Source organism: Canis lupus, chromosome 31 (genome assembly GCF_011100685.1).
Source record: "Canis lupus familiaris isolate Mischka breed German Shepherd chromosome 31, alternate assembly UU_Cfam_GSD_1.0, whole genome shotgun sequence".
In the NCBI taxonomy this organism is placed as follows: Eukaryota; Metazoa; Chordata; class Mammalia; order Carnivora; family Canidae; genus Canis; species Canis lupus.
The window spans coordinates 22507751-22520861 of record NC_049252.1 but is presented as its reverse complement, the minus strand read 5'-3'; the positions used below and the strand labels follow the sequence as shown (position 1 = coordinate 22520861).

The window sequence follows — 13111 nt, the reverse complement described above, 5'->3', positions numbered from 1 at the left end:
ACTTAAATATGCTAAAACAATCTAATGGAATTCTAAGCAGCTACTGACAATAATGATTATGAAGATTGTCCAAATACCAAAAATGTTCAGAATTCAAGGTTAACTGGCACAGGCGCAGAACATAAAGTTGAGTAGACACTATGCTTTGACTATGTGATGTTATGTATGTATACAAAGACTAAATGAGAATACAGCCCACTTACTTCAAAAAGAAAAAACTAGTAGGAACATGGATGATACTTTTCCTTTTCCAAAAAATAATTTAATGGAATATTACTTTAGAACAACATAAATTGGGAAACTATCTTTAGTTACTTGAAAGATTTCTCTTGCCTATCCTCTTAGTAAAGTGAGATCTTATCAGCCCAGAAGATAAAATGTGTTGTTGATACGAGCCACACCTGCATTTGTGTTTAACCCTCCAGAGTGAGTTTCCTTTTACATTTTACCACAGAGACATTGCATTAGCTTTTCTATATCAGTCTCTGCACTACACCACAAAGAAGATATTACCCATTTGAAGAATTCCTAATTCTGCTAAAAATAAATGCATCAGGTCTCCAACTGTGAGACATTGGTGGCCATCTGATTTCAAATCCCCACATATAACCTCACACCAACAAAGACAAGCATAATATTTTCTAACTAGTTATGATTTGTGTGCTTAAATGCTTAATGATTGTCACATGCTGGTTTTATATCCTGCTACCCTACTGAATTATGCATCTAACAACAAAGAGACCTAAATGTGTGAAATGAAAGCACACAAGGATGGTTACTGAAATTGTTTTCCTCAGTAACCTGGCAGGAGGAAAAGGCTTTCTAATGACGTCAAAAGCCAGATACCAAAAAAATAAAAATTAAAAAAATTTGACCTCTTAAAAATGAAAATGATTTGCATGGCATAAGCCCCGGCCACAAGCAAAATCAAAAGACAAAAGAAAAACTGGCAGAAAAAAATGCCAAATATGTCACTTTAAAAGATCTAACATATAAATAATTTTTCAATCGAGGAAAAATCCCACCAAACTCCTATAGAAAAATGGGCAAAGATGTGAATATATCATTCGCAGAATGATTAAAAACAGGCTCATGGAAAGATGTTCATTTTCACTCATGACAACACAAATGCAAGAGAGACCACCTATCCCCATCAAATTGACAAAACAGAAAAACTTGAAAGCTTAACAATGGATTATATTGACAGAGCTGGGGAGAAACGGACACTCACATGCTCTTCTGGTAGAAATGGAAGAAACGGGACCTCCTCTCTGTAAGAGAATTTAACAATATTTAACAAAAGCAACGTATGCATTTACCCTTCAACCCAACAATTCCGCTTGTGTGAGTTTACCCTGCAAACACAGCAATAAGAAAGCACATATTTTCAAGTGTTATTTATTGCAGCATTATTTGTAATTGTAAAATATTGGACACTAACATGCCCCAGCATATTAGAAAACTATGGTACACATCTACAGTAGACTACTATAGAGCAATAAAAAATGATGGAGGGTATTCATGCTGGTTGCTGTGGGCATCCACATATCTAGGCTGAGGGGTAGGGAGGAATGGTACCAGCTCTTTTGTTCTTGGAGAAGTTTCCTAAGGATCCCCACTCCTACAGCACTTGTTCTTAATGTAGTAAATATATCCTTCTCTGTATCCCAGGCACCTTTCAAACTGCTGTCTCAATGCTGTTCCTGGCAGGTTGTCTGTTACACAGGATCTTTAAAGGCGGGGACTGTTTTCTACGCCCTCCCTCTCTCCCAGCTTTTTCCCACCCACTGATTTCTAAAGTTCATGATGACAAGACTCACTGGTTATAAAAACTTGTAAAGTTAAGCCCCACTGGTTTTCAAAGCCAAATGTTACTTGGACTTATCTTCCGGTGTGGGTCCCCAGTAGCTGGGGTATCCTCTCCCTTCCCTGTGATTGTGGGGTTCCTCCCAGTGGTGGCTAATTTCCCTAGGAATTTAGTTCCTGACCATGTCTCCACCCCTCCCATCCCTTTGATGTAGCCTCCTCTCTGTGAGGAGAGGAGCAATCAATATTTTTCCTATGTGCTGAATGCCATTAACTGGGGAGGATCTGTTCTGCCAGCCTTTGGGTCATTTTTGGAATTGGGTGCACTGATGTGCCTGTTGTCGAGGTGCACCTATGGGATGAAATGAGCTTACAATCCCTCTACTTTGCCATCTTCCCAGAAATCCTGGAGCAATAAAAAATGAATGAAGACAATCACTATGAACCGATATGGAGTGATTTCCAAGATGTATTATTCAGTGAACTTACTTCCTTGTAGACAGACTTTTTAAACTAAATTAATATTTCAAAGCATATGGTTATTACATGAACTCTCTCTCAAATTTCCTTTGACAAACTAATATGGCCATATTGAGTGGGTACCCCCACAAACTCAAAGCCCACTTTTAATTTTGAGATGCTCATCAAATAACCTTGGGAGATATACAAATGAGAACTTTAAAAGGGTGATTTGCCTAAACCTTGTGAATCAGGAACAGGTCTAGAGATCTGTGTTTTGTTTTTTTTGTTTTTTTTTTTTTAAGATTTTATTTATTTATTCTTGGGAGATGGGGCGGGGGGCAAAGACACAGGCAGAGGGAGGAGCAGGCTCCATGCAGGAAGCCCGATGTGGGACTCCATCCTGGGACCCCAGGATCATACCGTGGGCCAAAGGCAGGGGCTAAACCGCTAAGCCACCCAGGCTGCCCTAGAGAACTGTGTTTTAACAGACTTCGCAGGTGTTCCTGAAGCCCAAGAAACTTTCAGAATGTATACTTCTAAACTGTAACACAATGATAGTAATACAAAGCAAAAAAAAAAAAAAATTCCTAATAGTAATACAATCCATTTTAGGATTGTTAGTTTGATTAAATGAGATACTACACATGAGGGGATGATTTTCCAAAATGTAAGGAACATTTCATCATAACATAGATTATTATCATGTGACATAGAATCGAGGGAGAAAGAAAGTCCTATAACCAAGAACTTTTATCAAAACTGCTCTTCTAAAAGGTTTAAAGAAGGCTCTTTCTTTAAGCCTTCTCACAGTTGGTACCAGGTCTGGCACAGGAGAGATGCTGATTAAACTAAATAATTGTTGTTGCAAAAGCTCATCCTCAAGTTCTTTGTCTCATGTTTCTGATACGGCCAAACCAAGAATCTTAAACTTCACCAAAACCAAATAGGCTATTAGTTTTGAAAGACAACTTAACGTCTATGGTTAACAGTAAAAGCTCTGCTCTGAAGTTACATTATCAGGACACCACTCATTGCTGTGTGACCTTGGGCAAAGTTATTTATTCATGCTGGGTCTCAATGACTGTTCACACAACAAGGGTGACAATGATAGTATCCACTTCATTAGGATGTTGAAAGTATTAATTAGGGATCCCTGGGTGGCGCAACGGTTTGGCGCCTGCCTTTGGCCCAGGGCGCGATCCTGGAGACCCGGGATCGAATCCCACGTCGGGCTCCCGGTGCACGGAGCCTGCTTCTCCCTCTGCCTGTGTCTCTGAGCCTCTCTCTCTCTCTCTCTGTGACTATCATGAATAAATAAATAAAATCTTTAAAAAAAAAAAAAAAAAAAGAAAGTATTAATTAAAAATTTAAAGAACCTAGAAATGGTTCTGGCACTAAATAAGCAATCAATATTTTTTCTATGTGCTGAATGCCATACTTTAGGTCATTTCCCTTTTTCTTCCTCGTTTTGTTGTTGTTGTTGTTGTTCCGCTTGCATTCTTCCAGATTTTTTTTCTTTTGTATGAGCCTTGCTTTTCTTGGCATCCACACATCTTCTAATGAACATAAAGACCAGACACAAGTAGAAGACTTCCATGTATACAAAAGGGTTTGGTTTTCTTTTTTTTTTTTTTTTTTGCTTATTAATGAGTAACTAATTGCAATGAGTTATATTAATCAGACTATGTGATGAAATAAGTCATTTGAAGAAAAATAAACTTAAAGGGAATCATCACCACTCAGGCACACTCTATTATATCACAGCAAAATCTGATATGCGATCTTTCCACACCAGAACTTGCAGAGCCTCTAGCTGACTTGATAATTTACCCTTAGTTTTTTCATCTATGAAACAGGGAACTTCACCTGGACAATCCATGAAATCCTGTTCTGTTCTAACTCTCTGGCTCTAAATAAGACTGTATGTTAAAATTAATCATATCTCATATATCCCCTAGAGCTTTTTAATCATCTACATACACTTAAAATGATGGTTTATACATCATCCAAAGGCAGAACTATAATGTAAATGCAACACCAAATTACACATGAAATACTAATATATGCTCATTGATGAATATATCTTAAAGTTTCAGAACTATGGCAGGACTTTTTTTTAAAGATTATATTTATTTATTTATTCATGAGAGACACACAGAGAGAGGCAGAGACACAGACAGAGGGAGAAGCAGGCTCCATGCAAGGAGCCTGATTCAGGACTTGATTCCAGAACCCCGGGATCATGACCTGCGCCGAAGGCAGACGCTCAACCACTGAGCCACCCAGGCATCCCTATGACAGGAATTAAAGTATCTTCAAGAGATAAAGCGGTTCAATTTTCAAAATGCAATAGTAGTTACTTTCATATTAATTGTTAGGAAACACCTAATTGACATGATCAGACTAAAAGATTTTATTTAAAAACCCATTTTGTCATTATCAGAGAATACATGTTTTTTGCTAAATATTTGCAAAACATATAAATGAGAATAAAGAAGTACATATCCATGTATTCACTAGGTTAGGATCTCAAAGGAAATGCAGTTTTGTTTCTTCCTTAGAGAGACCATGAGATTTTTCTGTGTTATTCAATATTCTCCACAGACATGAGTTTAATGACAAAACAATATTGCAAAAGATGCATGCATCTTTTTAAAGCTAGCATTTATTATATGTTAAGAGCTATGTATAGCTATAGTGAAAATTTGGGGAAACTGTTAAATAACAATTAGAATTCCAGCAGTCAAAAAATAGCTAATTTTTTTTTACAAATTTGTGTGTATTCTTATCTCCCATGTATATATTAGACACAGCTTTTGAAAAAACTTCTTTGGACTGCTTGGGTGGCTCAGTCAGTTGAGCAGCTGACTCTTGATTTCAGCTTAGGTCATGGTCTCAGGGCTCTGGGATCAAGCCCCATGTTGGGCTCTATGCTCAGCAGGGAATCTGCTTTGGGATTCATTCTCCCTCTGCCCCTCCCCCAGCTCTCTATTTCTCTAAAATAAATCTTTAAGACAAAATATAAATTTCCTTGAGGTATAATTTACATACACTAAAACATACATATTTTAAGTGTTCTGTTATTGTATATTTCCATGACTTCAGCACATGCATACACCTGGGTGATGGCCACTATTATCAGGATACAGAACCTTATAATCATCCCCAAAAAGTTTGCTCATGACCCTCTGTAATCAAATTTATATTCCTACCCCCATTTCCAGGCAACCACTGATCTGCTTTCTGTCATTATAAATTAATTTTGCCTTTTCTAGAGTTTCATGTAAACAATATTATACAGTGATTTGTTTGCATCTGGCTTCTTTGCTCAACATATTCTTCCAGAGATTCATTCACGTTGTTGCATATTCTTCAAACTTGTTTTTACTGCCAAGCAGTGTCTCACAGTATAAATATATAGCACAATCATCCATGGATTATTTCCCTTGGATATTTTCCTTTTCCATTTATCCTCATAACTATACATCATAAGGACTTACCGCAGTATTTTAAAGTATTGGATATTAATCCATAATATGCACATATCCTAATTCACAGAACTGTTCTGCTGGATATGTAAACTTTTTATCATGTCTTAACATTTTAATTAATACTGTTATAAGCATATTAATGGACTCAAATATTGGTGGAATCTGGTTTGGAAATATGATAAAGGTACTGAAATATTTTCACTAAGGTTGCAAATGAGAAGTCCAAAGTCTGATTCCCTTTCAAAGCAGACCTTTTTTTATTACATAGAAAATTGTGTATGACTTTAAATTTATATTAGTTTAAATGGGTCTCTAGGATATGTATATACGCATGTCTCTTTTTAAATTTTTTATTTATTTTTTACTTAAATTTTACTCAGTTAACATACAGTACAATATAGGTTTCTGGAGTAGAATTCAATGACTCATCACTTACATACAATACTCAGCACTCATCACAAAAAGTTTAATATCCTTAATATCCTTAATATCCTTCACCCATCTAGTTCATTCCTCTTGCATGCTTCTTCTTGACAAATGTTTTCTTGGAACTCATTTGCCATCTTAAATTTGAAAATCCAAACTTTATTATAGCTTGGAATTTTAAAAAATAATCTTTTAATGTTTGCTTCTACATATTTTGTTTCTTTTATAACCACTCCTAGCCTGCACACTATTTCCATATTTGGTCTCTTTTATGTGCCTTAGCATTTCTCATATTTTTATTCATGGTCTATTTCATTGCATTTTTCTATGTTATGAAATATGCCCTTTATTTGATCTAACAGCCTAACTTGTTTTTTTTTAAATCTGTGACAATTTTATAATTTTTTCTATGATATTTTTAAAATCTCAAATCAAGTTTTATTTTAACTTCCAGAAATTCTTTTCTGCCCTCAAGTGCTGTTTTAAGGCTTTTCATTTCATATATATTTGTGTATTCATGTCCATCCATATATACGTACATATTTTTTTCTTTTCTTAAATCCTTTTTTTAAGCTACCACATTTCCTTAAGTGGCTTGATATCTTTCTTTGTCTTTGGATATCAATTGAGCTAGATCTCCTAAGCACATGAGTACTTGAAGGTAAATTTCTTTTGCAATGGTGAACTAGCAGGAAAGCTTGCTTTGGCCATTCCATTGAAGTGTATGAGGAGAAGGCTCATCAAACTTCTCAAAAGTAAGCCTGGAGAGGCTACTCTGATCAATACTTCAACTTCCTACTGGATTCAATGGCAACAAGCAGAGCTTGAGTGCAAGAACTGGGCCAGTGTAGTCTTGTCCTTCATCACTAGATGCCTGCTGCTCCATCCCATGTCTAGAGTTCTGCACCCAGTTTCATATGCAGAGGCAAGCATCTTTCATATGCAGAGGCAAGCATCTTTCCATTCTGAAAACCTTCAGTTTTATTCTCCAGCTCTGCAAACACTGACTTACACCTGTATGTTCTTCTTTTAGGACTCAAAATCTTGTATATCTGAGACTTCCTCCAGTTATTCTCCCAGTTATTTAGAAATTCTCCCAGTTATTTAGAAATTGTGCTCCCCAGCAGAATGTTGAGATCAGGTTAAAAGCAACGGGACCTAGTGATAAAGTTTCTCAAAAACCATGGATTAAATGTCTGGATTTAAACCAAGAACAAGAGGAATGCCCTGGGTTTTAAATAGGTGAGTGAATGTGATAAAATCTATAGTTTAAGAAGAAATACTTGAGCTTCAGTCTGGAGAATATCCTTGGAGGCAGGGAGACTGGTTGTAATGGAGTCTCTAAGAGCCTGGATTAGAGCAGAGATAGAAGTTAATATACAAATACATTTGAGTGTTGTTTAGGTGCACAATCAGTAAAATCTGGTGATAGATCAGCTGTTGGGACTGCAAAAGAGGAGTGACCAGGTTTCTTATTGGACTGCTAGATAGTTAGGCCTTCTTTGAGGCATAGAACACACTAGAAATCTCAGGTTATATTTATTTTGAAGGCAATTTTTCCTTCTATCCTCTTAAACTCTCTCAGCAGCATATTTATAGGACTAAATTCCTAGAGGAGGACTGATTACATTAAATTGCATGCACATTTGAATCTTGATACATGTTGCTACATTGCTCTCTTTAAAAGTTAGGTGGGCTTTTTTTTTTTTTTGGTTGATCTGATATATGAAAAAATGATGTCTCACTGTCAATTTGAATTTTACCTTTTTTTCTTTTGGGGGAGTAAAGATGTTTAGAAAACTAGAGACAGATAGGTGATAGATAGATAGATAGAGAGATAATCTATTAATGTCTTTGCTAAGTTTTCTATTGGTTTTCTTTTCCTTATTGATTTTTTAAGTTTCTTTTTTTTAACATAATAAGGATATCAGGACGTTGTCTATCCCACGCATTGTAAATATTTTGCCAGTTAAATATGGGGCTTCTCATATACAGAAATTTTTCATTCTTGAGTCAGATTGGTCAATTTGTTTCTTTTATGACTTCTGAGTTTTTTATAATACTTAGAGAAGACTTCCAGAATTATACCATAATTATTTACATGTCATTCTCCCATTCTTTTATCTAATATTTTTAAAATTGCATCTTTAAGCTTAAATATTTAATTCATATGAAATTGGATTGAGAAAAGGAGATAAGAACCCACATATGCCTACTTAGGTTCCCAACACAATTCTCTGCATAACCCATTATTTCCTCTCTTGCTTTAAAACTACCTTTTAAAAAAAATCTATAAATTTCTATACAAATGTATCTCTTTTTTTTATATTCTCCATTCTGTTCTAATGAATCTATCTATTCTTGTGTTAATCAAAACTGTTTCATTTATTGTGATGGTATAATATGTTTATTTTCCATTGATGCTTTTCCCATTCATCACTCATTTCTTAATAGATATTCTTACAGATTTATTTTCTATATAAACTTTAGACTCAGATTGGTTTGAAAAAAAGCTCATATTGGTATTTTTATTAAGATTGATTTAATTCTCAGATTTTTTTTATTAATTTAGAGAAATCTGTTATCCTAATGATGTTGGTTGGATTCCCTTTAATAAAGAGAATTATCCTATTCACTTTTTCATTTCTCTCTTTTTTCATGCATAAAACTGAGAACTTTCTGATTTTTTTTCCATGAAAGAAAATGATTGATTCTTTAGTCACTTAGCTCTAGCTAAGATTTTCCACATATACAAGCATATCATTTGCAAATGATAATTTTCCTTCCAATTTTTATAGCTTTTTTTTTCTTTCTCTTGTCTAATTGCATAGGCCTGTAACTCCAAAACAGTGTCCAAAAATAGGGATGACAGTGTGCATTCTTGTTTTGTTTCCCAAGACTTCACTGGCAATGCTTCAGATGGTTAACAAACATTTTATCAGCTTTCAGCGAAGATACCTTATACTGTTTCTGTACTTTCCAATTCTCCCCGGGCTTTTTACTTGGCTTTCTTGGTCCAGTACCTTCAACCCTGAAAATTCTCTACACTTGTTTAGAGACCTAAACTAAAAAAACAAAACAAAACAAGCTAAACTCGTCTTCACCCATTGCTTCTAAAGCAACAACTGGAGTGGAGGCGGGCGGGATGAAAAAGCGTCTTGCTAAACTGCTTGGCGACGGCCAAAACGCAGGGTTAGAAAAAGTCCCACTTAGTTGAGGGAGTCGCGGTCCAGAAGCAAGAACCGGAGGGTGGGGAGGAGTCGGGGGGCCCCCACCCCCCCACCCCCCCGCCCCCCGCCCCCGCCCCCGCCCCCGCCCCACGTCGGTGCCACCCGCGGAGATGAAATGTGAGCCCGGGTGGCCCGGGACGGAGCTGCCGCCCCTCCTGCCGCCGGAGCGCCGCGGGCGGAGACAAAGAGGCCTCGGTCCCCGCGCTCCCCGCGCTCCCCGCGCTCCCCCTCCAAGGCTCCCCCGAGGCTCCCAGGGCGATGGCCCGGGCTCCCCGCGACCCCCCTCCCGGGAGCTCGGCCGGCTCCCTCTGAGCCCCCCCCCGCCCCGGCTCTCCCCTCGCTCCCGCCCTGTCTGCGGTCCGTCCGTCCGTCCGTCCGTGCGTCCTGGCGCGCGCCCTCCGGCCACCGGCGTGGATGGACGCGCGGAGGCTGCCCGGGTGCCCAGGGATCTTGCTGCCGAAGCTGGTCCTGCTCTTTGTCTGCGCAGGTCGGTGGCGGGGGCGGCGGGAGAGGGGAGGGGACGGGGACGGGGACCGAGCCCGGGGCGCCGGGGCCTCGGGGGAGCCGGGCTGTGGGGTCCCCGCCGGGGCCCGCGCTCCACCTCCGCGCGCTTCCCTTCTGTCCCTTCTCCTTAGCTTTCCCTTTTCCCCTTTTCGCTTCGTTTCTCTCCCTCCGCAAGCAACTTGAACACCCCAGTCCCGCATTTAGGGGATTTTACTCTCTGGATAGGGTAAAACGTATCCACTCCCATCCAGGACTCAGGAACCTGGGGGTTGAGGGCAGAGGCAGGGGGGTGGGAGGAAAAAAAGTGCCTCTGAACACCTGAGATTGGAGGTATTTGCTGAATTTGCTCAAGTTTTCCAATAAACGAATGTGGTGACTTTTCCATTTCAGGGTGGGCTACCCACTGCCCCTGCCATCCATCCCCACACTCTGAGTATTTAGAACTTAAAAATCTGTAGACCTTTGGGATTTTTTTTTTGCCCTTTAGGTCATTCTCAAGTGTGGCAGCCTGGGTAACTGGATGTTTTGGTATCAATTATAAGGTTTTGGAGGGGCGAAAATTCACCCAGAGACTAATCCGTTTTCATTGATTTCGTTAAGCACTGTTTATAGGTGAAAGGGATTTCACGTCCCTCCTCCTAATTATTCTTCCTGAGAATTTGCTAATAATTGATGGAGCAAAGCGGTTTTCCTGTTTTGTGACCGAGGGAGCTCAGAATGGCCTTTCATTGGTTATTCATATATAAACTTAATTACACGTGTGGCTTTGCATCTGCTTCCTATTGAACAAGCTACCAGCAAAGTTGCCTTGTAAAATGTTTTCATGTCTCTCACTCCCCAGGACAAAAATCACAGGCTTACCTGTGACCTTGCAATAGTAAATCTGTGCAGCGCTGTGATGTGGCTTTTTGATGTTTACAAAGATAATTGCAACTGAGATGAAGATGTTCTTGAGCATTGTTAAACATCAAGAGAACTGAACTTCTCATTCAACCTTGCCACAAGTGACTCCCCGAACTTCTATAGATATTTTCAGTTTGTGCACTAAAATGCAAATTAGTGGCTGTCCACAAGCTACTTTAAAAATACCATATGGCAAGGGAAAGGCTGGCTTTCAAATACAAAAGTTTACAAAAGTAGGAAAAGTACTTCCTATTTAATGAGGAGAAAAGACTTTCTAGCCCGTTCACGATGCTTATTTCTTTTACTCACGGTGTGTAAGGTGTTCACAATTTGAGAGACTGGAAGAAACGATCGCATTCATGTTTGTTTTGTATTAAAATTGTATCAGTTCATTTGGAGCAATAATTCTTTTCCGTCTCTTGTGTTTATCCAAAGAAAACAAAAAGAAGAAAATAGAACACGACCTCACGCCTCTTACCCAGTTACCCCCTTGAACAAAAACTCACTCTTTTGTCTCTTGTATTCCCTGTGGTAAACTGAAAGCTTCTAATGTGCACACTTTTCCTTCCTTGACTCCTCTGCCCCCAGTAATAGGTGCACAGTCCCCAGTGGGGCCTCAGGAAATCTGCAGAGCTGGCCGCTGGCAACAAGTTTGGTTAGTTTAGAAAGTTTCCTTCCATTCATTTCTGCTCTCCTTCTGCATCCCTCCTTAGTAAGCCGCAAAGTGATCACAAGCCAATAATACCAAATTGACTCACTGACTTTGATAAGAAACGTTGAGCTAATGCGCTCTTTAGTGTTAATTCCTGAATTCTTTGCTTCAGAAGTCTTTTATGCTTACCTTACCAATTTACCCCGTATTTATTGAGGGAAGTATGTTGAGTGATATATAGGACAGAGGCCATGCTCTAAGTCTTGTCTGGGAGGTAAGGCATGCCTACTTTGATGTATAAAAGGCTGTGCATAGGAGAAGTACAGTCGTGTGCCACAGGTGTTCACAGGAGGGGACCTCATTGCTGGCCTGGAAGTGTAAGCTCTATGAAGGTGATGTGTGCTTTGTTCCGCGTAATATCCAGAGACTAGCAAAATACCTGACCCGTAAGAAGAACTCAATGTTTGCTCAGAGAAATTGAATTAAGAGGGAAATTTTAGGAACTAGACCTTTGATGGGGAAGCCTTGGACATAAGGGAATGAAGTAGGATATAATGTGAACAAAGGCAAAAACCATGAGATACGTATTTGCAAGAAAGACATAAATTCATTTTAATTGGAACTAGGAGAGGTGGCTGGAGGTGAGAACTGGAGTGAGATGGGGAGACAACGCAGCTCTGCAAGTTGAGACACCCTGTTAAATGAATTGCCAGCTTTCATGCGACAAAAGCCTGGCAGATGCATTGCCCATAACCCGAATTATTTTCCCCCAAAGCAAATGCTAAATTAAAATCATGCTCCACTTGTTAAGGAGGTAAGAGCAAAGTTTCTCTACCTAAAGCATCATGTTTTGCTGTGGAACCGCCTTTGGAAAGAGAGCCGGTGAGTTTATATTATCACCCAACTCCCGCCGCAGGCAGGCGACAAAGACAGGATTTGGCCCAGGTTTTACCTTCCCAGCCTTAGCCAGGGATTGGTGTCTCCTCCCTTTCCTTCCTCTCTTATCCTCAGCTGTAGCTTACAAGAATCATTTCTGAACCAGTGCTTGCAGCCAGATGTAGCTCTTCCTGTGCTACACATTCCTTATGGTGGGGTGAGGGCTGGAGAACCTCCTTCCAGATCATGCCTTTAATTAAAGTCACTGAAGAAAGTTTCAGCTGGCTATTTTTCAAGGATATTAACTTGGATATTAGAAGGAACATCATTTATCTGCTGAAACAATTGGAATGTTCTATTCTTTATGGGTGAGAAAATGCTTCGGTGTTTTCCAGATCTGATCTTCACAGAATTATTCTTTTTTTTTTTTTTTTGACCATTGGATGCTTTATTCCAGTGACCCAAGAATGAGCAAATCATAGTATAAAAGATAATTGAAACCAGTCAAACATAGGAAGAAGCCAAATATTTATAGTAAAATGAGTTTTTAAATTAAATACAAATTTCAAATTTTTTTCTTGAAAGAGAAAATGTGTAGTCTTACAATTTTATTAACAATAATTTGGACCAAAGATGATCTTCATAGAATTATTCTTAAATAAACTGGAGAAAGCGACTAACATATTAAAATAAGATGTGAGGTGTGGTCACAACCTCAGTTTGGAAATGTGATTGTGAATGTGTTTGCCGTACTATTAAAT

At 38.8% G+C, this 13111-nt stretch overlaps 1 protein-coding gene and 1 long non-coding RNA gene across 4 annotated transcripts in view; one reads left to right on the top strand and one right to left on the bottom strand.

Moving 5' to 3' along the window:
* The window catches only part of LOC102151217, a 461443-nt gene that overhangs the window by 78185 nt on the left and 370147 nt on the right, over positions 1-13111 (bottom strand). For 2 of the 3 annotated variants that reach the window (XR_005382216.1, XR_005382217.1), the window contains exon 7: positions 1232-1271. The exons of the other annotated variant lie outside the window; for it this stretch is intronic. This is a non-coding gene — a long non-coding RNA (uncharacterized LOC102151217). The remainder of the gene's footprint in view (positions 1-1231; positions 1272-13111) is intronic. 3 annotated transcript variants of the gene reach the window in all.
* Positions 9737-13111, top strand: part of CYYR1 (cysteine and tyrosine rich 1) — a 104738-nt gene continuing 101363 nt past the window's right edge. The window contains exon 1 of the mRNA XM_038581283.1: positions 9737-9902. Coding sequence (XP_038437211.1) covers positions 9830-9902 — 73 coding nt within the window. The 5' untranslated portion in view covers positions 9737-9829. The remainder of the gene's footprint in view (positions 9903-13111) is intronic.